Consider the following 23,905-nt stretch of genomic DNA (forward strand, 5'->3'; position numbering starts at 1 on the left):
TGTAATATTAAAACAAGAAATATAGTATATATAAATTTATTATAAAGTAAATAATGTTATTGAGATAGATTTGTGAATCGCAGTTTCCTCAATATTGTATGACAATTTTCTATATTGCCTGTGCATATTTCCAAATACATTTGTAACGGCAAGACTCGTGGTGAATTTATTTGTAGTAATATTTTCCTTGCTGTGACTAAATCTCCTCTGAGTATGTGGCACACTGCTGCTTTAGCCCAGACAGAGACTGCGATCATGTCTCTCATTTGGTATGGAAGCACAGAGACTAGGTCATGGATCATCGGTGGGTGGAGGTGTTCGACTGCATCAACTATGCGGTCTAGATTTATGAGGGCTTCCGCTGCGTATATGTGCGCCCAAGCTTTGTGACTGCTGGATACATCTGTCTGACTTAACAACTCATTTGCACTCACAAGAGCAGACAGTGGATCTTGTAAGTGCAGTAATACGTAGCTCTGTAGTACCAGTGTGGAGTTCTTTAATTCACACCTCTGTTTCCAGTTTATTGGTGGGCCAGGAGGAGCTTGGATCAAAGGAGCTGTCACATCTACTGGAGGCTCTTGATTCGGAAGTAATGTGATTGCATTTCTCAGACATAATGCTGAAAATTCTAATGACAGTGAAGGTATGGCAAACGATTCTCCTGCTGTGGAATATTTCTCTTTACCTTTTGACAATAATATGCGGGTGTGTGGACCACTGCCTAGTTTCTTGACTGTATATTGTTGTGCTTCGTCACTGCAGCATTTCTTTACACAACATTCTGCCAGATGGAGCCAGACTCGTGGGTTGTTTGGGTAGTGACGGGCGGCTTCTACTAGACACTCAAATGCTCCCTCTGAGTTGTTGGCTGCTAGCAAGGCTAGCCCCAAATTATACACATACAGTGGTCTGTCCCTACAAACAATTAGTCTCTCACTATCCTCACACTCCATAGCTCTGAAATGTTCTTTCACAGCATGCTGAAAATATTTAGAAGCCAAAAAAGGCTTCTTTATTGACAAATATATTACTCCAAGATTGTTGTTAATAGCTGCCCATATATCTTCCCCTTGGGTTTTTAGATCGTAGTTGTATTTTAATGTTTTGTACTGTCCTAACATGTTTGCAGCTTCTTTCACATCCCCATTGAGATAAACTTGTTGAGCTAGTATAAAAATGTTTTCTATTGAGTCAGGCTTCAAGTTTAATGTTATTTTCTGACCAAGTAGTAGTTGTGCACGGCTGATAAGTCTTTCAAACAGTTCACTAACTTCATTACTCAATTTCAAAGGCTCCCCATAGTGTTTGGCGACTTCCAAAGTTTTGTCATAAGTTCTTCTACACAAGGTAGATTCTAGAAGAAGTAAGACAATTTGCTGAAACAGTTTAGCATCTTTAATATTTTTTGTGGCCAATAATTTCTCTAATATAACCGTACACTGGTAATAGTACCGCGAATGGTACAGTATGACCGCGTAATTATATAATAAACAGGGGGAGCTGAGGTCCTTTATGTCAACATCTGGAAACGTCACGCCCGCCAGTTGGAGCACCGCTTTTTTGAATTTATCCACATTTTTCATATCACTGGCCATGAATTCCACTACCGCTTTGTTGTGCTGTACCCGTTTATTAGAAGTTCCAACAATGTTTTCCAACTCGTTGAGGTGTTGCAGGGCGGAAGCATAATCCTTCTTCAAGTAACATTGGTGTGCCAAAACGATCGGCTCCTCGCGCTCTTTGTTGCTGGCCATATTTGATTATATGAAGCAGTACTTTTCTAACCCTGGCCAGATATTTTTAATATAAAATTGTTTATTTTTCATACAATAATATTACGATGACAATTCGTGGAAACTGGAAAAATGACGTTGTTTTTGACAGTTCGCATTTGTTGTTGACGTTTTCGGTTAAAAATAGATTAGTGGTGACCCCGACTCACTAGTTTAATTCGATTAATCATGCAATCGAATATATAATAAAACCCAGTTTTGAAATAATATGAACATATTATTATCTGAAGGTGATAAAAACAAAATAAACTCAATGAGGTACATAGATATGTAATGCATATTATTATTATTTAACTATCTGGTGATGTAGTTGTCAAATATTAAATTTAAGCGATTTGATACAAATTTAGTAATTTCTAAAAAAAAAATTATAGTAAAATGCATTGAAAAATAAATATTATGTTACTATAAAATATCGTACTATCCAAAAGTAGACGAAAGGATTGAACTATTTTTAATTTGTAGTTGTGGATCGAACTATGAGCCACCCCCATTCTCAGCTTATTTATAAAAAAATTGCATTATCGTATATGGGTAATCAAATAACAGGAAAATACAGTGATAATGCACATAAGTAAAATTTTTATTAAGTATTAGGTATAGAAATAATAACAAACTATATATTTCATAGTGTATTTGCTTCATACATACTAGTTGATGAATTTCTTAATTGCTCAGCATAAAACTGAGACAGGTACGAGGACTAGTACGTAGAAGATTAACTTCCCAGAATAATAATACATAAATTTATTATATTTCAATCAAAGTTCACACATTATATATTCAAATTTCTAAAAGTATTTCATCATCATTATCAGCCGCAGGATCCACTGCTGAATATGGACCTCCCCCAAAGATTTCCAATTCAACCTATTGGACGCAAAGTAAAATATTTCATAATGGTATGAAGTTCAAAATTAGAAATACCTATAAGTAGTTCAAATAATATAACATGTATCCCTATGGGCCTTAGTTGCCACCAGTAATAGTGGAAATGAAAAGGGTGAAGTGTGTTAAGAGATATTTATGCATTGAAGGCATAATAATACTAATATTCCACTATGCATTCTAATATGCTCTTAAATCTCTATGAAACCACTCTTGTAAGAAAACAGTGAGCAGATAAAACTAAATTTTTAGTACAAATTGCCATGTTTCAATCATGTTTGCTTTATTTTAAAATCACAAATAAAAACACATTTTGTTCCTTAAAACTTATAATTCAGGATATAAGTAATTTTTCATCTTCTTATTGCTCCGATCAGCTGGCTTTGAACAGAAGTGTTTTCCAAACAAAGTTAACTTCCAGTCTTTTAAACTTATTTCAAAAACACACTCTTTTTTAGGCAAAGTCGTCACTATGTTTTCTTCTGACAGTATTTTAAACGTGTTTTTTGTGTCCATAATACATATTCCTTTTTTAAAAACATAGCTTGGACACTTTGACTCCACCACTCTCATATAGGCACCATGTAGATCTGCTTTATAGAACGTTTGCGTGAACGATTCCCAGTTCTTGCTGTTACGCTCTGGTATAGAATCTTTTATTTCTAAAACTTCACAAATATAATCAGTCCAAAGTTTATTCAGTGGCAGTATATCAATATACCGCAGGCTGTCCTTAGGTATATTATAGAAACCTAATGCTTTCTTCTGTATTCTAGTCAAACAGCGTACTTTTTTCTTCTTAGGTTTTCGTATCTTTGTAGAACTTCTTTTCTTAGCAAGCCCAAAATTTGCCTTTAAGTCCCCTTCGACATTTTCAATATTGGATTTTGGCACATTCGATTTCAAAAACGAAATTATAGCCCGAGCAGATCCTTGCGAAAATGATTCTTCTGTCGACATGTTGCAAATTTATATATTAATTAAGTAACACCATACTTTAATAAATATTATTTTGTGGTTATTTTGTATTTTTCGATCATTTCTCACTGACACTGACAAGTTTGTATTTCGATAATCTCAGAACAATGACAAGCATAGAAGTAACACTATGACATTTGAGTGTACTCTGTCTTAGACAGCAAGAAATTTAATTGTGTTGCGATCCCTTCTGACATCTTATCGATATCGATAGATGCGTTATCTATCGGCTATGGTAAATTCACAGACCTGCTAAAATAAACACTTTTCGGTCAGTCAACTACAAACCGCTGCAAATTGCTGCTATTTTAGATAAAGGCTAAAAAAAAGATATCAAAACCCTGATTTGGTATTCAAGTACCAGAAGAAGTCTGGGTATATAAAAGCACTCGTTAAGAAGCTGTTAAATTACATAAACAATGGAACTACCGGCTTTCTTCGAACTAAATTTTGTCCAATTTTCATTTGTTATTTACAGCAGTTTTCATGCCTTCCGAAATGTCATTCACACAAAAATGGTTTAGCATTTAGATTATTAAATTAAGCAAATGTTAGAAATTTCGGAAGGAATGGAAACCGCTGTAAGTAACAAACAAGAAATCGGCAAGAATTTCGTCTAGGAGAAAGCCAGCACCCCTTCTGTTCTTTTCTGACTTTCTTAGGGATTAAAAGATACCCAAGAGGTGTGATTTGACAGAAGCTACTAAAATGGGACAGTAAAATTAAAACACAGCGGTATCATTCATGTCACATATGTTTGATAACTTATTTCAATGTTAATAAAACTTTGCCGAAATGCTTAGAGCAAACACGATGCTGTTTTTTCCAATGCCAATTGGGATCCATTTTTTCCTCATAACATCATCTTTGGGGGATCTGCAATGAAACACATTGTATGAAACACACTATGAAAATCAGATAGTTTCCTCGACCCCAGCCTTCGCGCACGGTTTCCAAGTGGCTTTTACCACTACACCACCGTATATTGTAAGTAAAAAGCAATTTATGCAAAATAGTAAACTACAATATACTAACATCTATGTTATCGACAGAATATGCAGCACAACACTATTGAACTCGACTACGTAAATTGGTAAAAATGAAAAATACTTAATAATTACTGTATCGAATGGCCAACAGCAGATTATAATATGACTACAGCATATTAAAGTATAATTAATAACACTTTTTGCACTTATGTAGAGGGTTTAAGCAAATATATTGGGTTTTTTGTTTACTCACCGATGGAAGCTGATGATTTCAGTTTCATTTTCTTTACGAGAAGAATGAGATTTACATCCCACAATAACGCAGGCCATTGCTTGTTCGTAGGGCTATATTTTATTTAAACAGCACTGTGAATTTATTAAAATTAACAACAAAAATATTACAAAACATGCAGCCACTTTTGAAAAGCACGCGCTGAAGTATAACGTAACTAAATTGTGTGGGCGCGTTTGTGACATTGTTTTGAGGTTGGCAAGTGGGCACATTTGACATTTTATTTGCTTTTTAATTCGGCATCATAAAGAGGACCAAAGGTAACCATTTGGTTATTTTAAAGTGTACGCAAGCCGACCTTAGCAACATAATATTTGTCTCGTTCTTTTCAACGGTTTTGGCCTATTTGAAAAAATAGGATAAGTATATGAGGGTAATTTAGATTCCTTCTATGCTTGTTCTTATTCTGAGTCGATAATCGTTCGGAAAGATTTTAATTTGACATAGGTTTGAAAAACAATTTTATGCTTATTAATGTTATTCTCAAAAACTGGAACGTCAAAAATCGACTATATATTTATAATAATCGACTCCATTTACAACTAAATAATTAATAAAAAGGAATAAAAAATACGATGAAAGTACGTCAAATTTAGAACATAAATTAACCAATAATGTTAAAAACATATAATTGTTTAATAAAATATGAATAGTTTTTCAAAATGCTATAGTCCTAATTTATGAAACGGAACGTAATCAATTATTTGTCAAATAGACATTTACAGATTTTTTTCACGAAAAGTGAAAACTACCAAAATTTTTATCAAAGTGCTACAGAAATTCCGACAGTAATTATAAATATCGTAATAAAAATACCAAGAATGAGAATATCCGTATGCGTCTGAATAATTTTATCGGCGTTTGTGAAATATTGTATCAAAATATTTTTAGTTTTGCATACTATGTCTATTTCGGTCCAATAGAGGTATGTAAGCTGATTTTACGTTATGTCTTTTATATTTTAGTAAAAAATTCAAAAAAAAAAATTTCTTTCAGATATTACATGAAGTGAAATGCCGGAACATTTAGAATTGCAGCATCTTGTGGATTTATCGGCAGGCAGTGGGGACGAGACTTTGCCCAATTTACTGGAAAATAAAAGGCCGCTTATCAAGCGATGTCCGTACCTCGGCTTAATACTGGCGACTTTATCGTCATTGTTCTTTTCTTTATGTTCAGTGATAGTGAAAAGCCTGGTTAACATAGATCCTATGCAGTTGGCTATGTTTCGTTTTATAGGGGTTTTGTTGCCTACTATACCTATTGTTATATACACGGAGCAACCGGTCTTTCCACAGGGTAAACGGCTGCTACTCGCTTTGCGATCGATAGTGGGCACATTTGGCTTAATGTTAAGTTTCTATGCGTTCCGAAATATGCCACTGGCTGATGCTTCTGTGATTGTTTTTTCAGTCCCCGTTTTTGTTGCATTATTTGCTCGGGTGTTTCTGAAGGAGCCTTGTGGTATTTGGAACACAATTTCTATCATACTTACACTGATTGGTGTAATATTGATCACCCATCCCCCATTTTTGTTTGGCGATGACTCACCCACTGAGCATAATGAAAACTATAATAGCCTGAGGGGTGCTGTCGCAGCATTTATATCAACTATATTTGGTGCTAATGCGTATGTTTTATTGCGTGTACTTAAAGGGTTACACTTTTCTGTAATCATGACAAACTTTGGGGCATATGCCATAGTACAAACATTATTTTATTCATTTGTATTTGGATTACTTTGCATGCCAAACTGTGGCACAGAGAGATTTTTGGTTGTTTGTCTAGCACTATTCAGTTATTTGGGCCAAATTTTACTGACAATGTCCTTGCAAATGGAACAAGCTGGTCCTGTTGCCATTGCTCGTTCAGCAGACATAGTATTTGCTTTTCTGTGGCAAGTCATGTTCTTTAACGAAATACCAAGTAAGTTTTCAGTATGTGGTGCAATATTAGTTTTGAGTTCGGTCATGTTGGTTGGTTTACGCAAATGGGCATTAGCTTTGCCTAAAGATTCACAGTTAAGGAACAAACTTGGTGTGCTGGCACGATAACTTCAAAGCTAACTACACAAATACCAATGAATTTCACAGTATGTAAGATTTTCACACAGTGTACCTTACAATATTAATGTATTTTAGACATTAAGGCTGCAGGTATTATATGTATTCTATAATATGTAATATTACTACTATATACTGGGCTATGAATTTTTAAATACTCAAATATGTTACTGAACATATAATTATCTATAAAATTTTTGTTTTTGTCCTTTTTACACCAAAATCTAAATTTGCTCATTCAAATGGAGTATTTTTGCCGCTGAACTTGTCATCATTTTATTTTACTTAAATATATTTAGGTGGCTTTAATTATAGTAAAGGAACAGACACAATAATTATTATTATGTAACATTATACTGTACTTAAATGAACCTTCACCCTATAAGACTGTTAATTAAGTCCACTTTTACCTGAGTTGTGTGTCTTTGGCCTCTATTATTGCTTGTCTAGTCATTGTATTCCTCGCTTATTGTAAGTTATGTAATATTGATTCACCAAATAAGATTGTTAACTACACTCTAGTCTTATTAAAATTATTTCTCACTTGTACATTGTTACTTATATTTTGAATATTGAACATTTTAAATTGAATTTAACTTATCTAATTGTTTGTTGTTTTCTCATATTATAATGCTGTTATAGTGTAGATTTTAACAATAATATATTAGGAGATAAAGTATTATGTATCAGGTTAAAATTTAATTCACAATCACAATTTATCGCAATGTTGTCCATCATACATATCATAAAATTGATATTTTAGTTTCTAAATTTTATGATAGTTAAATTTAATTTTTATATGAAAACGTTATTAGTTAATTATGGAATAATTTTATCTTAATAATTTGATTTATAAGTGATGTTATAACTAGTCATGGAAATGCTAACTTGAATATTCTTATGTTGAATTAATTTATTCTGAAATATATTTATAGCTTTAAGCACATGCACTACATAGACGCTATTTAATTATTGTGAAATAACAATAGGTGTCCTAAACAATGTTTAAAATGTTAATAATTTATTAATTGACCTATGTATTTATAATCGTTGCGTTATTGACTGTATATAAATTGATTGGATTGTGATATTTTTACTTCTAGTCTTACGAGACCATGTAATTTGCTTTTATTAAATGAAAATCAATATTGGCTGCTTTTATTATTTAAAACTAAAATAAATAATATGTTATAATTAGAATTAAAATTTGGTTGCTAGTTTAATATGTTACTGTGTAAATTCTGAAATTAGTCTAAATGTTTTGTTTTATGTTGCACCTTTAAATCAGGTAGTATATGACAACATGTTCTTGGACACATTTTAAGAACATTTCAGAGGAATCTTGAGCAAATATGGGGAAACCCGCGCAATGTATTGCCTGACCTCAAAATCGAGTAAGCTACTACAAAATCAATAAGACAAGTGTAGTTTTTTTTAAACACAATTTATTGTATTGAGTAATAATTTTTTAACTATTTTATAAATTAGATCTTGTTCGCGGCTTCGTCTGCGTAAAAACTTTGTTCTTTACCAAAATCGCTAACTTGGGCATATATAGCGTCATTTGATGATGATAGCTACATCAATATAAAAAAAATCTGACTAAAAAATAATACATTCTTCCTACGGGAGTAAATTACCGAAATGTCAAACAAACAACCCATACTATGCTGAGGCTCATTCACAACATGGTTTATCAATAATTATAAGTGTGCAAAATTGCATTCAAATACGTTCAGAAGTAACTTCTGACAATAAACACCCAAACATTTTACAAAAATTAGTATCCTTTATAATACGAATAAAATAATTAGATTTAGTGGACGACAATCTTCTAAATTGTATAATAAAAATTTATAATTAATAAAATCGATTTTTTTTAATAACTCACGAACAGATTATTATAGTCGATTTTTTCACATTACATGTTAATGAAATTGATATTTTAAACATAAGTTTGTATTTCCGTTTGACATTTTGCAGCTTGAATTAGGGGGCTGCCAGATTTTACAAGTTTATATCAAAAGCGTATCTAATAAAGAAAATATTGATATTTCTTTGTATCACTTTGGCTTTTTAAATAGAAAGCAAGAATTTCATAAATATTTTTAGTCTACCTATTTATCAGAGTAATAACGATGTTTATCTTTGGTTATATGTAATAAGTGTGAATAGTTGGTAAAGAAATATTTATTTATGTTTACTGTTTAGTATCTGTATACCGGGTCAGTACCCGGCCGAATGCAGCGTGTCTTTCGAAATGAGAGAAATGTCTGTTTTATTTATTCACTTAAAATAATATATACGATTCTTTTCATTGCGACATATTTTTTTATGCTAAGGAGTAAATAAATAATAACTTCGTTATAGCTTCTGTCTGTTCTGTGGTCCGTAAGTGAAATATATTTATTACGATTTTAAATGATTTGAGCATTGCTTTATGATAATATACATTCGAGAAAAAAATATCTACAGAATTTTGTCTTATTTGAGCGAAGTAATATGTATTATTAATATTATAAATACTGGTCACCCTAATACTACAAATTATAGTTTTCTGATCTGACGTTTTGCCTATTCGTGAATTGTAATTACAAATCCTATTCCTAATAGTTTTGAATTTTCACATTGGTAGGGCACTAATTCTTACAACCACTTAAACCTAAACATCTGCAAAAATGGCAGACCGTCTCACACAACTTCAAGACACAATAAACCAGGTAATAAAATCGTTTGCAAAAGTTACTCCAATTACATTCAGTGTGTAATCAATTTTATATTTTCAGCAAGCCGAGCACTTTTGCAACAGCATAGGTATACTGCAGCAGTTCTCTACGCCTAGTAAGTTTCCCGGTTTCGATCGCAGCGGGTCTCAGACGCCGCAACAGCAGCAAAATCAGGAGGACTATGCTATGCTATTTGCGACTCTGATATCTCGGTGTGCTAAAGACATAGATACGTTGATTGAATCCCTGCCGAGCGAGGAGAGTTCAACAGAGCTACAAGTGCAAAGTTTACGACGTTTGGAGGCAGAAAATAAGGAGGCTGCTGAGCAGTTGGAGGAGGTACAGACTATATTTTGTTTAGTGCAGCCAAAATCTATAAACAAACCTTATGGCTACATTCAATTTGAACTTGGTTGAAATAAACACCTTATTCTGACCAGTTTTTAGATTGATTCAAATGAGATACTGGTGTTATTTGAAATCAGCTGTGTTTCAGATATAATTTATAACATGCTTATAACAAATGAGGTGTTGGCTGTGGCTCTACTTATGTTATCTATAATAACAGTACTTCTATGTACTTTTCAATGATAAAAAGTTACCCATTTGTATATCCAGGATATGATATACCAAGATTTTAACCATATCATTTAGTAAATTTTGCTTTTATAACATCTTAACAAACTTACATCCATATCATAGTCAGCAAACAACTAAGGCACACTACCACTTTTTGGGGGATCAATGTCTTCATGTACATGGTAGTTATGGTAGATCTGTACTGTAATTTTTCATTATCTACTGTCAAGGTAAAAAATTGTACCTTGAAGGATATAACCATGCATCAATTACATTTGGTTGCTCAAACTCCTCAAACAGGAACTTATTTTATTCTTCCCACCTCCTTATATTGATTTTACTCATTCAAGATAATTTTGACTATACATTGTATTCTCAACAACAACAGTAATTCTCAGTTTGCACATTGAGACACTTATGCATAAGTATATTTGGGATTAATTTATGTTATATTTGCAGGTGGTACGACAAGGAGAGATATTGTTAGAAAAGATCCAAGGAGCGCTAAGTGATATAGCCCAGTGCCAGCTTGACATGCAGAACCCCTCGTTGATCCTCAACAAGGATGTGAAGCCTCCATTATAGGGCCGGCGAGGGTCTGGTCACCATAAGCGGTGATAATTTCAAAGACTGTTGTGGATGTGTGGAGTTTGTACTGTGTTCTTGTATATATCTCATGTTAAACTATTGTATGCCTCGGTTATTTACCAAACCATCTAATTTTATTGGTATTATGGTACTAATATAATTGAAATTTAAAGGGTTACTTCTATTTTTTTCGTATTGAGGTTGGTTGGACAAAGTAAGCAGCACTGAGGCAAAACATAAAATATGAAACTTTGTAAAACAATGTATGTAAGTTTATAGTGTTTCATGAAAATAATGTTTCAAAGTAATTAATTGGTAGCATTGATAGTGTTTTATATTTCTCAATAAACAACTTAGCGCTATAATTATAATTTAACAGGTGACATTAAAGCCATTAAGTTTGAAAGGATGAAACAATCTTACCCCCTTATTCATAAACGTTTTTTATATAAGGACGGAGTAAAGCTGTGACACCAAGCCTGTTTCTCAGTGCCCAATGGCACTGAGAAATAGACATAGGGCCGTTGTGATTGGTTATTATTGTTGTATCTCAATATTAGCCAATCACAACGGCCCTATGTCTATGCACTGAGAAGACTGCCATGCCGTCAGCACTGAGAAACAGACTTGTTATCACAGCCTTACTCGGTCGTTAGATAAAAAACGTTTATGAATAAGGGGGTTAGTGTTTGTAACTTTGTTTTTGATCCTTAATGTTAGGCATAATATTGCAAATAGAAATGGCCTTGCAGTCATTTGTTTCAAGGAAGCTTAGATAATTACTTATACTGTTCTTGTCTATTTATATTGTGTACACTAAGTAATAAACCTACAAAGAGTATTTTTGTATATCATGTGCCTAAATAATATTGTAATTGTGGATAGTTTGTATACTTCATTATAGTCAATATATTAATAAATTCAAAACATTACTTACTATTATAATTAGTAATATGATTTGATCTCTTCGTGTGTTGAATGTATGGTCCATAAATCAAGTACGTGTCGTATTTCTTGTTTTATTTCTGTATCTTTATATTGAAACAGCAACATCTATAAACCAAAACGAAAACGTTCATTTTAGCGCCATCTGTTGGATTCAGCCAACAATAATTATAGATGTAGTACCATAATAATCCGTTAGATGGCTCTATAAGGCAGTGAGTAGTAAGGGAATTCGACTGAAACGGCAAACACTGAAAAATGGAGGTAGGCAGGTATTAATTGTTAACATAATATTAGAAGCCACGGTCTTACACTGCAATTAGCGACAAACGTTAAAGTGAGATTACTTTTATGTTTTAAAAATTGGAATCTATAATTTGGAAGGAAAATACTGTTTCTTAGCTAATGTATTTTGATATCCAAAGATACCGTAGCTTTTCGCGTGAGTATTTCGATTAAGGAAGGAAGTACTTTCCGCTTTTCAGTCTCTAGTACCTAGAGAATAGTAGAGCATCCATTACCGTTGGGTTTATACTCTTGTTTGGATGATTATTGTAATGCTTCGGTTAGATTATTGTCAAATAATTAGGCAAATAATTATAACTGAATTACTTATAACGAATACACTCGAAAAATCTGTATACATACTCGTATTTGTAATATCTTCTGTTAAGCAGCAATCTTCTGCAAAAATCTGGAAGTCATGTTTGAAAATGAGAGTCGGTCGCGCATCAGTAAGTTAGTCATTATGTAGAAAAAAGGGGAAACGCCATCAGTGTAGTTAATGTAGATGCTAATGCTATAGCAATAGCTTATAGACAGAATAGTTTAATTCAAATGTCAGGGCCAGAAGGTATCTATTAAAACGAAATATTACGGTTTATAAAATAGTCTGGATGGAATTGGATTTGTGCCAGTTATTATGAAGGTACCATCGTACCACTTTTATTGTAGAAATACTTAGTAATTAGTAATTTTCTGGTTGCTTTTGTAGAACCTTTGCACATTTGCACCTTAAAAATGTTATAGGTATGATGGTAGACCTAAATTTTGTTGTAATGACATTTTATTTACCAGAAATAACAAAGTGGTTCTTACTCAAATGTTTGCTTGCAATGTTTTCACGTATCTTGGAACATCCAAGAAGAAACCTGTGCTGATTATTCCCGCGCAAATAGTGTTTTGCTGTCTGACTACACCCGCCAGTCGTGCCGGCGTAGTGGCGTTCGAAATTCGAATCAAAAACATTCACACGCGGCCGCAAACACACCTAGCCTCGCTCAAGCGACCTGACGCCTCATTCACCTGTTCATAAGTTAGTTGATAACCAACCTCTTTGCCGCGATCACGCTACTTCACGCTCGGTTTCCAAACGAGTTGGGACGAGATTGTGACGTAAGATATTTCGAATTTGTTTTTTTTTTCGAATTGATTTATGTGATAAAGGAATTCAAATTAAACTCTGTGAACTGTGAAATGAAAGTGAACTAAGTGACTTGTTTTATTTTAATTATTGTTTATTATTTATTTGTGACCGAGGGAAGCGGATGTGAAAACTGGAAGAGGCCCGGAAGAACGGGTCTGCTCTCCCTGAGCGCTTCCGCGACAGGTATATTGATTACTTGTTACCTTATTATAAGCTCTAGTTCCTTATAAGTTATATGGAATATATCATCATAACCAATTATTATATATAAATATGACATAAGTTTTAGAATAAATAGATGATATTATTATTAAGCTTACTTTATCTGAACCGATACTTTCTTCCGAAAGTGTTTGAAATTTTAAATTAGTACTTATATTCCACAAGTCTATTTTTAGCATTTCATTTTTGTCTTTATTATTTTTTACATTTAGAAAATTCCGAATCATATTTTTAGATCACAATTCTGATGCATCCAAATTCTATATGTTGCATTTCATCTTATCTTCCTGTAAAAACAAGTATTCTAATAAAATTCCTATACAATCCATAATCGAATGTAAAATATATGTAATAAATAATTTATTAGCTAACTTGTTCTAGCAAATAACATGGATATGTTTTTGCGTGCAAATAATGTCATCTAACCACTAAATATGAATGTCATTTATTTTTTAAATAACATTATTACAGTATGCGGTTCGCAAACGCAATTGCCAATTAATTACAAATTAAAATGTACAAGTTAATACGACAGGCTCTTAAAAATATCATGGCCGATGGGTTTTAGCTTAAATGGCCGTTTTTATTGAAGTCGTAAATGACAAGAGTTCAAGAAGAAATTTAATTAGTACTGTCAAGGATCATTGTACAAAAAATATAACACTTTCATACAATTACAAGTATGGTCCGGTTATTTCGAACTTGTTAAAATTGTTAATGGTTTATATTACTAACAGTATAAATGCGAAAGTTTGTGAGGTTGGATGTATGTATGTTTGTTCCTCTCTCACGAAAAAACTACTGAACGGATTTGGATGAAACTTTACCTTTATATTAGGTTATACATCAGAATAACACATAGGCTACAATTTATAGTGATTTCGTGTAATTTGGTCATAACATAAAGATACATATCAAGTGGGGAAAAAAACAATATCACAGAAAACTCCTTCACGTAGGCGAAGCCGCGAGCAAAAGCTAGTAATTCGTAAATATACTTTTTAGTAATTCCGGACGTATAATTTAAGACTTATACATATTTTAAGAGCGTATGTAATATAATGTGCTAAAATAAATTGGCGAACATCGATCTCATGACTTAAACGATGTGAGGAAGCAATTAAGCAGGCCTGCATAATTGTGGTGATTAAGAGATAGTCTTTTATTGCAGTATAATCAATATTCTTTGCATTATTGTTTTTTTTTTACCTCACAAATCTTCAGCTATTTGCTGTTATCTCTCTCTAAACTGAAGTCAAGAGTACACTCGTTTTCAAATATCCTAGGTGCAGAAAAAAACTTAGGTTTTTATCTATTGCTGGGCGCCTGGCTTATCTCTGGTACATTTAGTTCTGAACAAATCATGTTAGAAAACCCTACGTGTTACATGATCTGGACATCTGTTTCAGAATCTTTCAACCTAAAGCCGTCTCATCAATAAATATTCATAACCGTTTTGTTTTTATGGCAAATAATTTAAAGTCGACTGAGGAGGCTAATATTTTATTTGTATAAAAATTAAAAGTACTTTAAAAAGAAATAAATATGAATTATTAAAATAAGGCAGATAAACTAACTAACTATTCTAAAACGTAATTTATGTTGCGTTTGGTTAGGTATATCATCTAAAATCATGCAGAATGCCGGTCTGACCTTTGATCGGATGCTAACTTTCTACCAGGCCAAAGTCTGCGGCTAGAAACATCATCGATATTATGTTTTCTTTAGAATATCATAAGGAACTGCATAGGTTTCTTATTTTTTTTTTAGCTTTCGTCTTTAATCCTGTTTATATTATTGTCACCTTGTGGGTTGAGCGAAGTACATAGACTGATCAGGCGAGGCCCTGGGTTCGATTCTTAAACTATATTTTTTTTGTTTTCTTTACTAATGGTGCCATATATAATATTTACACTTAATCTACTAGTAACCAAGTTACATTAGTTTTAGTTCTTATAGGGTGAGAGTTAGGGTTCTATTTGATACGTAATTTGCCCCCCCCCCCCATCGACTATCAAATTTTATAATGTTTTTAATCGAAAGCCATGAGTGGCCCGGTATTGTAATGGGACAGTCCATCATGGAACTGAAATTGTTGGCTCACATTGCAGCTGGACTTTTAAAGTGCAGTAGTCGCACTTACAGGGAAGATCGAAACCAGATTTTAAGCAAATAAGCACATTTTAATTACTCAAACAACAATCTCAAGCGATTGCCAAATTGACGAAAAAGGTAGTCCAGGGCCTTTGCGAAAAAGGCCATGATGCACGTGAGTGGAGATGATTGTATACAACATTATGATTACGGCTGAATTATATACTTTCATTCGAAATAATGCATTTCATTTATCGATTAAATGGCGGAAATGTTGTTGAGATTGCGATTTTGGTACCCTCTCGATTCAATTCACAGCGGTTGTTTTTTCGCTCTATGACAAATTGACTCTATATGAATTGACCCACATCATTTACACTTTTGTGTTTTTACAAACTGTTGTTTTTCCGTCAAAAAATAAAATAACTGGGATTTACTTCACAAGAAAATCTTGGCGTTTTGCAGTTATGAATTGGTTTAGCTATTTTTGTCGTTGACTGTATAAAAATGCAGATAAATTAAATACCAGTATATTGCATAATATCGAAAAATATAATTGTATAATTAATTTTAAACTCTAAATACACGACTTATGTAACATTTTTAATGTACTGATGCAGTCGTGTTTGGACTATAGCGAATTCACTTTATTTTATTAATATGGCTAACACTTATATAATAATACCGAAGCATGGATATTGAAAATATTTTTTTAGCAGATATTCAGCTGTTCTTCTCATTGTAAATGATAACCTTATCTTATGAACATCCACAGAGAGGGATTTTGTCTTACCGACTTTTGAGGCCAATGATGTCTTTATTATATTGAATATCACTGATTAGGGCGAAGTGAAAATAATTAAAGAATATAGAATTCCCTTTACCACTATCTGTATAGTATCCCCTTATTTTTTTATTTATTTAACTTTTTTATTGAAGTTAAATAAATTTTGCGTGTATTCTTTGCGAATTATCGTTTGCTTTAACGGTGAAGGAAAACATCGTGAGGAAACCTGCATACCTGAGAAGTTCTCTATAGGAATTTTGAGGGTGTGTGAAGTCTACCTGCACTACAGCGTGGTGGACTAAGGCCTAAACCCTCTCAATAGTAAAGGAGGCCCGTGCCCATATAATACAGGGCTGATATTATATAACATATAACCTTTATTTACAGTAAATGTATACAAGTAGACTTAAATCCTGAGGCATTCTCCAACAGCCAAATTATACATTAAAACTTTTCACAAATATACATATGCATTAGAAAAGCTTAATACATATAAACACGAACATTATTAGTCGTATAGTTGACGCGGACGCGTCGTGAAAGTATTGACTTGACCCCAGAACCGGCTTCACGAGACGGTTTTCATATGAATATCTCTTTATTTTGTACATTATCGAAAATAGTTGATGACCTTAGGAGCCTATTTTGTAATGTCAATGAAGGATAAACGTTTTGATTAATGTTGTAATCTATCTATATGCCTACAAAATGTGTGTATTCTCTATAGACTTCAAAAAGGCTGGAGAGATTTTAATTAATTTTTTAGGTTATTTATGGATTAGTCCAGTAGAAGATCCAGTAAAGTATGGCGCCGATCGGATAACCAGAAGTTTAGGTTATAGATTATAATTAGTATTATCCGTGTGAACCCGGGCCGAGTCGCTAGTTGATCTATAAAGTTTTAAAAATATGTAGTATTAATTACCGTAATAAAAACTGCTTCTAAGGCAGTCAAGTAATTAATATTTCAATAGTACGTGTGTATATAATGCTAACGAACTGTTTTGACATTCATGATTTAATTTGCGATTTGGAATGTAAATTTTAGAAGGATAATTAAGATAATAATATCTATTGGGTATAAGTATTTTTTATATATTAATTCTTTTAAAAACAGTATTCATTGCAAATCTGCCGACCTGTACTAATCCCGCGTGGTGTGCTAAAGCCTTTCAGGTGTAGAGGAGGTCCCAGTAGTGGGGAATAAAACAGGGCGGATATTATGTATATTCTATTGAAAACAATTACAATGTGCTTTGTGAGCCTTTTGTGGTGGCAATTTGTATGGCTTTTACTTCAGCTCTTGATTTATTATTTACAGTTTATGAGTAAACTTGATCATAGATCTTAAGATGATGTTCTCCATTCAAATGATGTATGCAATTAACAATAATAGATGGCGTTATAACAGTTTATTTGCAGTTGTGACGCTTGTCACTGGCCAGCAACTTGCTTGTTTCGTCATTTCTTTAAATAAATTGTATAAGAGCAAATTTTTAGTCGATTTTGCTAGGATTATATCGACTTGATAAAGTATGTAATATTATTGATTGAATAATTTTATATTAGTGAATCAAATGTCACCTACATACATGCGTACTACATACTATATACACGCGTATTAGACACCTACGTATGTTTTATGTTATGTAGTTAGCATTGAAAAATACGTTCAAAATGAAGTAGCAACCTTTATGTTAAGTGTGACCAACGATGTTATGTGCTTTAACAATCGTGAAGAACGGTTGTGTTGGAAGATCCAGAGTTCGTTTAAAAATTCGTGAGACCTTTTAATGTTATGTAAATTAAAATGCAGCGCCGATTTATCGAAAAATATTTGACTTGCCTTCAATATTTTGAACATCGTATTTTTTGTACCGAAACACTTAATTAAAAATATATGTTTATGTACGTAGGCCCTTCCAAATTTAATGTGAGGGTCACCGGCCAAGCATCATTTTGAGACGGGTTTTGTTATAAATTACAAGCTTTTGCCGGCGGCTTCGCCCGTGTTAACGTTCGTTCCCGTGATACAAGCCTATAGCACTCCGGGGTAATGCAGCTTTCTATTAGTACAAGAATATTTAAGTTGATAAAATAATTTTATTAAATAAAATATTATAATAAAATGAAAACAATTTCTCTTAATATTAGTTAAGATAATCAGTCATTTATTGTTCATTCAGTTCTAGTAAAATCTTTAAATTAAAACAGATATCTGATTATGACGTTGGTTACATTTGAATACTATGGCTGGAAATGAGCGTCATAGTTTTAATAGATGCCCAGATGAATGATATTGTACGTGTCAAGCATATTCATGAATTAGAAGGGATTTAAACGCACGCTACATAACAATATAAATTGAAATAAAACATACAGCCAACATAATTTGACAGTTCATTTTAATTTTAGAATATTGTTAACAAATTGATGAGGTTCATAACAGTTGTATTATCCAGTTAAAAATTGCCCTTGAAACTTATAAAATTAACGGTAATAAATAATTAAATTGTAAAAACGCAAAACAAGTTTTTATTTACCCATATCACACGTCAATAACGCAGGTTCAATTTTTCAAGGACAAAATAATTTCCTATTATTATTTTATTATCGTGTCGTCCACAGATGAAAAACCAGTTTAGATAATAGACAATAGATATTACAATCTATAGATAATATACTAATGAATTATTAAAAAAAAATAGAAACACTTTAACACCAGAGGCCTCACAGCGTCCTCTACAATATGGTAATACGAACCACAGACAGAACCGTGAATTTCCAGTTATTTGATGCTATAATTTAAATAGAATATTGGCCACGCTCGCCTTCAAACGACCCATCGATTACGTGTAGTGTAAACTAATGTTTTTTAATCTGTAATCTATATACACCAAGAATGGATGTACAAGGTTCATCGCATAGGCAATCTTTTTTTTTAATCCTTCAACATTTATGGTTTTATTTATCGATACCTGTTATTAGCATACAATTTAATTATGAAGGAAATATCGAATCATCATATGATAAGATAGAACATGAATTATTTATTTCAAAATTTCTAGCTTTTTTATAAAAACTATGACTAGACTTTTCCGTAGGTATTATTTATATTTATAATATGTGGTTTATAGACATTGATAAAAGTAGGTATTTAAAATTCTTGTTGACTTTCCATCCTAACAAATCTTTAATCTAGTTTGTTCAATAAGAAGCATCTACAAGGGTTTATATTTATGATGTTACTAAGTCTTACCGACAGTTTAGTCTTCCCTGGCATAAGTGATTTCTGTTTCATTAATTTATGTTTTCCGAAATTACTTAGTGCTACGTTCTAAATTGCATATTGTTACAAACGTGGCTTGTGATAGTGAACACATTTTATGTCCACAATGAGTTGCAGTAATAGTCAGAAATCGTGAGTGGTTTTGAATTAATAGTCGCGTACTGCTAAACAACTTTTCAATCTTTAGGGACTATAGAATATTGTTCTTACATCTTATCTAAAGTCTGAACTGCAACGAAGGTTATGTCATTAAAACATCCAGTATACGCTTGAAACAGGTTAAAATAACTTAAATGACCTTCGAGAAACAATTCGAATTATTTAGAAATGTATTGAATAAAAATAAAAGTACATTTAAATGTTGCGTTTTGCATCTCCATTTACCCGCCATTTTTGTTTAAACAACGCCATCTTGTGCTTTACCTTGACATTTAGCGTATTTGAGTCGGACGTGGCATCTTCTGTTATGGACAAGTCCCAGTGTTAACGATAATATTTAAAGCCAGAAAATGATGTCAGATATAAAAATACAATCTTAAACTTATTATAATTAGTTGAGCTAAAACTGCAAGTGTAGAAGAAGGAATTTTAAATGCATCTGACATTTGACGATGAAAATAATTAAAAAGTTCAATTTTCAGCTTCATTCCAATTACTTAAATAGATCTTTTTTTTTCTGTCGTTTAAATCATTAATGAATTATACAAATAAACCTTCCTTTTCAATCACTTTATCCGTTGGTGAAAACTTTATGAAATTTCATTCGGTAGTTTTTGAGTTTACCGCGTTTAGAGAGACAGACGCGGTGGGTGGATTTTGCATTATAATATGTTAGAATATTTTGTCGCATTCTATAGGACCGTGTGGATTAAACTTTTTTAATGTTCTTGTAAAACCCACGTTTTTGCACCTGTACGCCAACACCTGTTAATTGTGTAGTGACGACAATGTTGATAATAACGAAAGTAAGTATCATAGTAATGCACAAAATAGAATTTTAATATCAGATATTTTTTTAGTCTTTATTTCATTCACTGTTTTTCTAGATCTTTCTAGAGAAATAAGGAGTTATTGCTCGATAGCATCTATAATAGGAGCATTTGTCGATTTAGCACATTTAATATAAAATTGAAATAATCTGTGGGCAGCCTCTATCTATAAATTACTATATTACAAATAAGTCTATTTACGTTTTAAAAAACCCCCTCTTTTTTTAACCCATTTAAAATGGCTTTTATTAATTGCAAAGTTGAATCATCTTTATAATTCTCTTCTGTCACACGGCTGAATGCGTTTTGACAGGACTTTCACGCGTTATTCTCAAGGATTTTATTACAATGAAGACGCTTCGTGTCATGCTAATCAGTGTTCAAACGATTCACGACTCTTTGATTAATTCAATAATTGGCTAGTTTGCAAAAAATATTCAAGCAAATGTACGTTAATAAAAAAAAACGTGATCATTATGCACGCTGTATGCATGACCCAAAAAATGGAAGCTTTAAATAAGTACCTACGTTTTCTTTTTAAAGAGTACTAAACCTTGAAAATTATGCCCAATTTAAATAAGACAATAATGCTGTTCGGTATGTCGCCTTTGCCTTAATCGTTGGTTTTTAAAAATCCAATTCAATCCAATTGTCACTTCAATACAAAAAAGTTCTTAATAAAAAATAACATTGTAACGAAATTTGAGGAGCTGTTTGTGATAATTTTCTAGAATTTTACCGATCTTGATCTATGTACAAAAATGTAAAATTGATACAAGCTAACCAAAGAATATGACTGGCCGGAATGAACTAAGCCGGTTCTTTTTTATTGCCCTATGGACGCTAAAGGTCCTGTACCTACAAAATATAAATTTACTCTCCCACTAATGATTGTAAACTATTGCCCCATGGACGCTAACAATCCTGTACCTACAAAATATAAATAGTTTGCCACCAATAATTTCAAACGTACGTATTAACGTGCTACAAACACAAATTGATACATATCTACATAATAACTGTTTGAAATTGTTTCCAAACGATACACGGAATGTATTATCACTAAACAAGCGATTACTTGCAGTGTTTCACGCAAAGTTCAAGGTGTACGTTGCATCAGGTATGAAGTAATAAAAAGTAATAACGCCAAACAAAGCGGTATCAGCAGGGTGGATGGATGTAGCGTGGTCTATTCTGGGAAGTCGTATGTTTTTGAGATATTGTTATTGAAGACGACTAATAAAGGAATGTGGGCTAGGACTTAGAGATAGTTTTTTTCTACATTAAAGTTAATTTTAATAGTTTGGAACCGGAATAATAATAGTGTTTTTCATTATATTAAAGTCTCAACCTATGGTTTATTTTTATAGCGTGGAGTCGAAATTATAAGCACTGGAAAACAAACATTGATTTCTTTTTCCGTTGAGAAATACGCTTAATATTTGTTTGTTTCATTTTTTTACTGATTACCAGTTTGTATACGAAGAGAACAATTTAAATATCAATGTTTAATAAAAATATCCGAACATTTCTTTAAATGTATTATTGTGTTTGCATGCGTAATTAAATGATTTTGTAATAAAAAAACAAATTCAAGTTTTGTTTACTTAAATTACTGGGATTTCAGGCTATACCCGAACGCGTTGTCGACCGGAATGAAAAAAGTTAGGATAAACTTAGGTCGTTAATCATATTATCATAGACACCATTATGTTGGTAGGATATATTTTATATTCACCCGGATAACGAGCATCGTCCACAAGGTGTTAAAACACCATAGTGGCCCATGCAAGTATGTCGCGTTTCGGGATCAGCCAGTGTATATCCGGTTCCAACAGGCCGGCATAATTGTGTCGACTGCCAAGGGGTCTATCTCTCGTCAGTCGACATTGGACCCCACTCCACTTACCATCAAGTGCAGTGAGGTCACTTTGCTAGTATAAAAAAAAGACAAATGTCTATCAAATATCGATGGCTACCCATAATAGACGCATAGCGTGTCACTTTATAGTCCTTATAACTTGTAGGGTCATCAAAAAGGCGTCTTTTAAGCTGTTCTTGTATTTTTTTGTTCTTTTATAATGTGGCATGATGTCATCGGTCGATCCGAATGTCGTTCGGTAGTCGAACACAACGGGTGTATTAGACATATTAATTTTTAGGGGTTATATCGTAGTTTGCACGCGATTGTATTTCATAAACATTACTTCGGTAGTAACATTTATTATTGCGACATACTATCGGCCGTATTTTTATATATACACTCTTGCATTCATATAGAGGTAGGCAGCAGTGGCGAAGGGAATTTTTAAAAATGTAACACTAAAAGAATTGCTTTAGTTAACATATCGCCACCAACAGAAAACAAAGACTTATACATCTATGTGACGTGTATTTACCGAGAACTTGTGAAACATACTCTTAATGTTATGTTATAATAAAGTAGTGATCAGTATTCTACATCAACATCATCATCATCAGCCACAAAGTCCACTGTTGAACATAGGCCTCCCCTAAAGATTTACAGACGGACTTCTCAAAAGCAGCCTGTATCCAGAGTGTTCGTTCTACAGGTATCACTTAAATATAGTAACATAAAAAAAATCATCAAAATCGATTCACCCAGTCAAAAGTTCTGATGTAACAAACATAAAAAACAGTCGAATTAAGAACCTCCCCTTTTTTGAAGTTAAAATACGCTTACAACATTGATAGAGAACAAAAGTTGATTTCAATTTTCAATATTTTAAATTTCCAATAGGATCCGAGCACGATTGTTAAGGATTGCCTAAACATTGCGTTTGGTACACCGAATAAGTAAACTTGGGCAACGAAACCTAAACGAGAGATCTCGCGTCCAAGCGAGATATTTGATCGGTTTCGTAATGTCGAGGTGAACTGGTTTGAGAAGATCCATGGCTTGGAATATATTTGGAGTCAATTTTGTATAATATCGATTTACTGGGGTAGTAATTAGCTACAGCTTATGAGTTACAATGTCTTTATTGTTGAACATAGGTCATCCATGGTTGTCTGGATATTGACTAGCCCCTGATTCATAGATGTTACTTATTAAAGGACTGACCATTGCTGTGATAACAAATCTGTTTCTCAGTTTATCTGACAGCCAACTAGATTCAAGTTCTATCTCAATATTAGCCAATCACAGCGGCCCTATGTCTACGCACTGCGAAGGCTGACATGCCGTCAGCACTGAGAATAGAGAATAGGTAGAGCGATAAAACCGCCATTAT

The 23,905-nt window shown here is 32.8% G+C and overlaps 5 protein-coding genes across 5 annotated transcripts in view; 3 read left to right on the forward strand and 2 right to left on the reverse strand.

Annotated features, from left to right (window-relative positions):
* Positions 1-20: 20 nt before the first annotated feature.
* On the reverse strand, positions 21-1,901 carry LOC115446828 (CCR4-NOT transcription complex subunit 10). Its single transcript, XM_030173628.2, has one exon. The coding sequence runs from the start codon at positions 1,755-1,757 to the stop codon at positions 57-59; it is 1,701 nt and encodes a 566-aa protein (XP_030029488.2). The 5' UTR covers positions 1,758-1,901; the 3' UTR covers positions 21-56.
* A 1,094-nt stretch (positions 1,902-2,995) lies between these two features.
* Positions 2,996-3,777, reverse strand: LOC115449519 (ribonuclease P protein subunit p29). Its single transcript, XM_030177364.2, has one exon. It carries the CDS (start codon positions 3,642-3,644, stop codon positions 3,012-3,014), a length of 633 nt encoding a protein of 210 aa, XP_030033224.1. The 5' UTR covers positions 3,645-3,777; the 3' UTR covers positions 2,996-3,011.
* Positions 3,778-5,663: 1,886 nt separating this feature from the next.
* On the forward strand, positions 5,664-8,157 carry LOC115449522 (solute carrier family 35 member G1). Its single transcript, XM_037436814.1, has 2 exons — positions 5,664-5,868; positions 5,940-8,157. Exon 2 carries the CDS (start codon positions 5,957-5,959, stop codon positions 6,995-6,997), a length of 1,041 nt encoding a protein of 346 aa, XP_037292711.1. The 5' UTR covers positions 5,664-5,868; positions 5,940-5,956; the 3' UTR covers positions 6,998-8,157.
* Positions 8,158-9,542: 1,385 nt separating this feature from the next.
* LOC115449518 (mediator of RNA polymerase II transcription subunit 21) lies at positions 9,543-11,240 on the forward strand. The gene is made up of 3 exons (XM_030177363.2): positions 9,543-9,726; positions 9,793-10,071; positions 10,771-11,240. The coding sequence occupies exons 1-3, from the start codon at positions 9,685-9,687 to the stop codon at positions 10,894-10,896; spliced, it is 447 nt and encodes a 148-aa protein (XP_030033223.1). The 5' UTR covers positions 9,543-9,684; the 3' UTR covers positions 10,897-11,240.
* A 1,829-nt stretch (positions 11,241-13,069) lies between these two features.
* LOC115449516 overlaps positions 13,070-23,905 on the forward strand; it is a 92,333-nt gene continuing 81,497 nt past the window's right edge. Inside the window, exon 1 of the mRNA XM_037436796.1 lies at positions 13,070-13,453. The gene's annotated coding sequence lies outside the window, so the exon portion shown is untranslated. The remainder of the gene's footprint in view (positions 13,454-23,905) is intronic.

The sequence above is a fragment of the Manduca sexta genome, chromosome 9 (genome assembly GCF_014839805.1).
Source record: "Manduca sexta isolate Smith_Timp_Sample1 chromosome 9, JHU_Msex_v1.0, whole genome shotgun sequence".
Lineage (NCBI taxonomy): Eukaryota > Metazoa > Arthropoda > Insecta > Lepidoptera > Sphingidae > Manduca > Manduca sexta.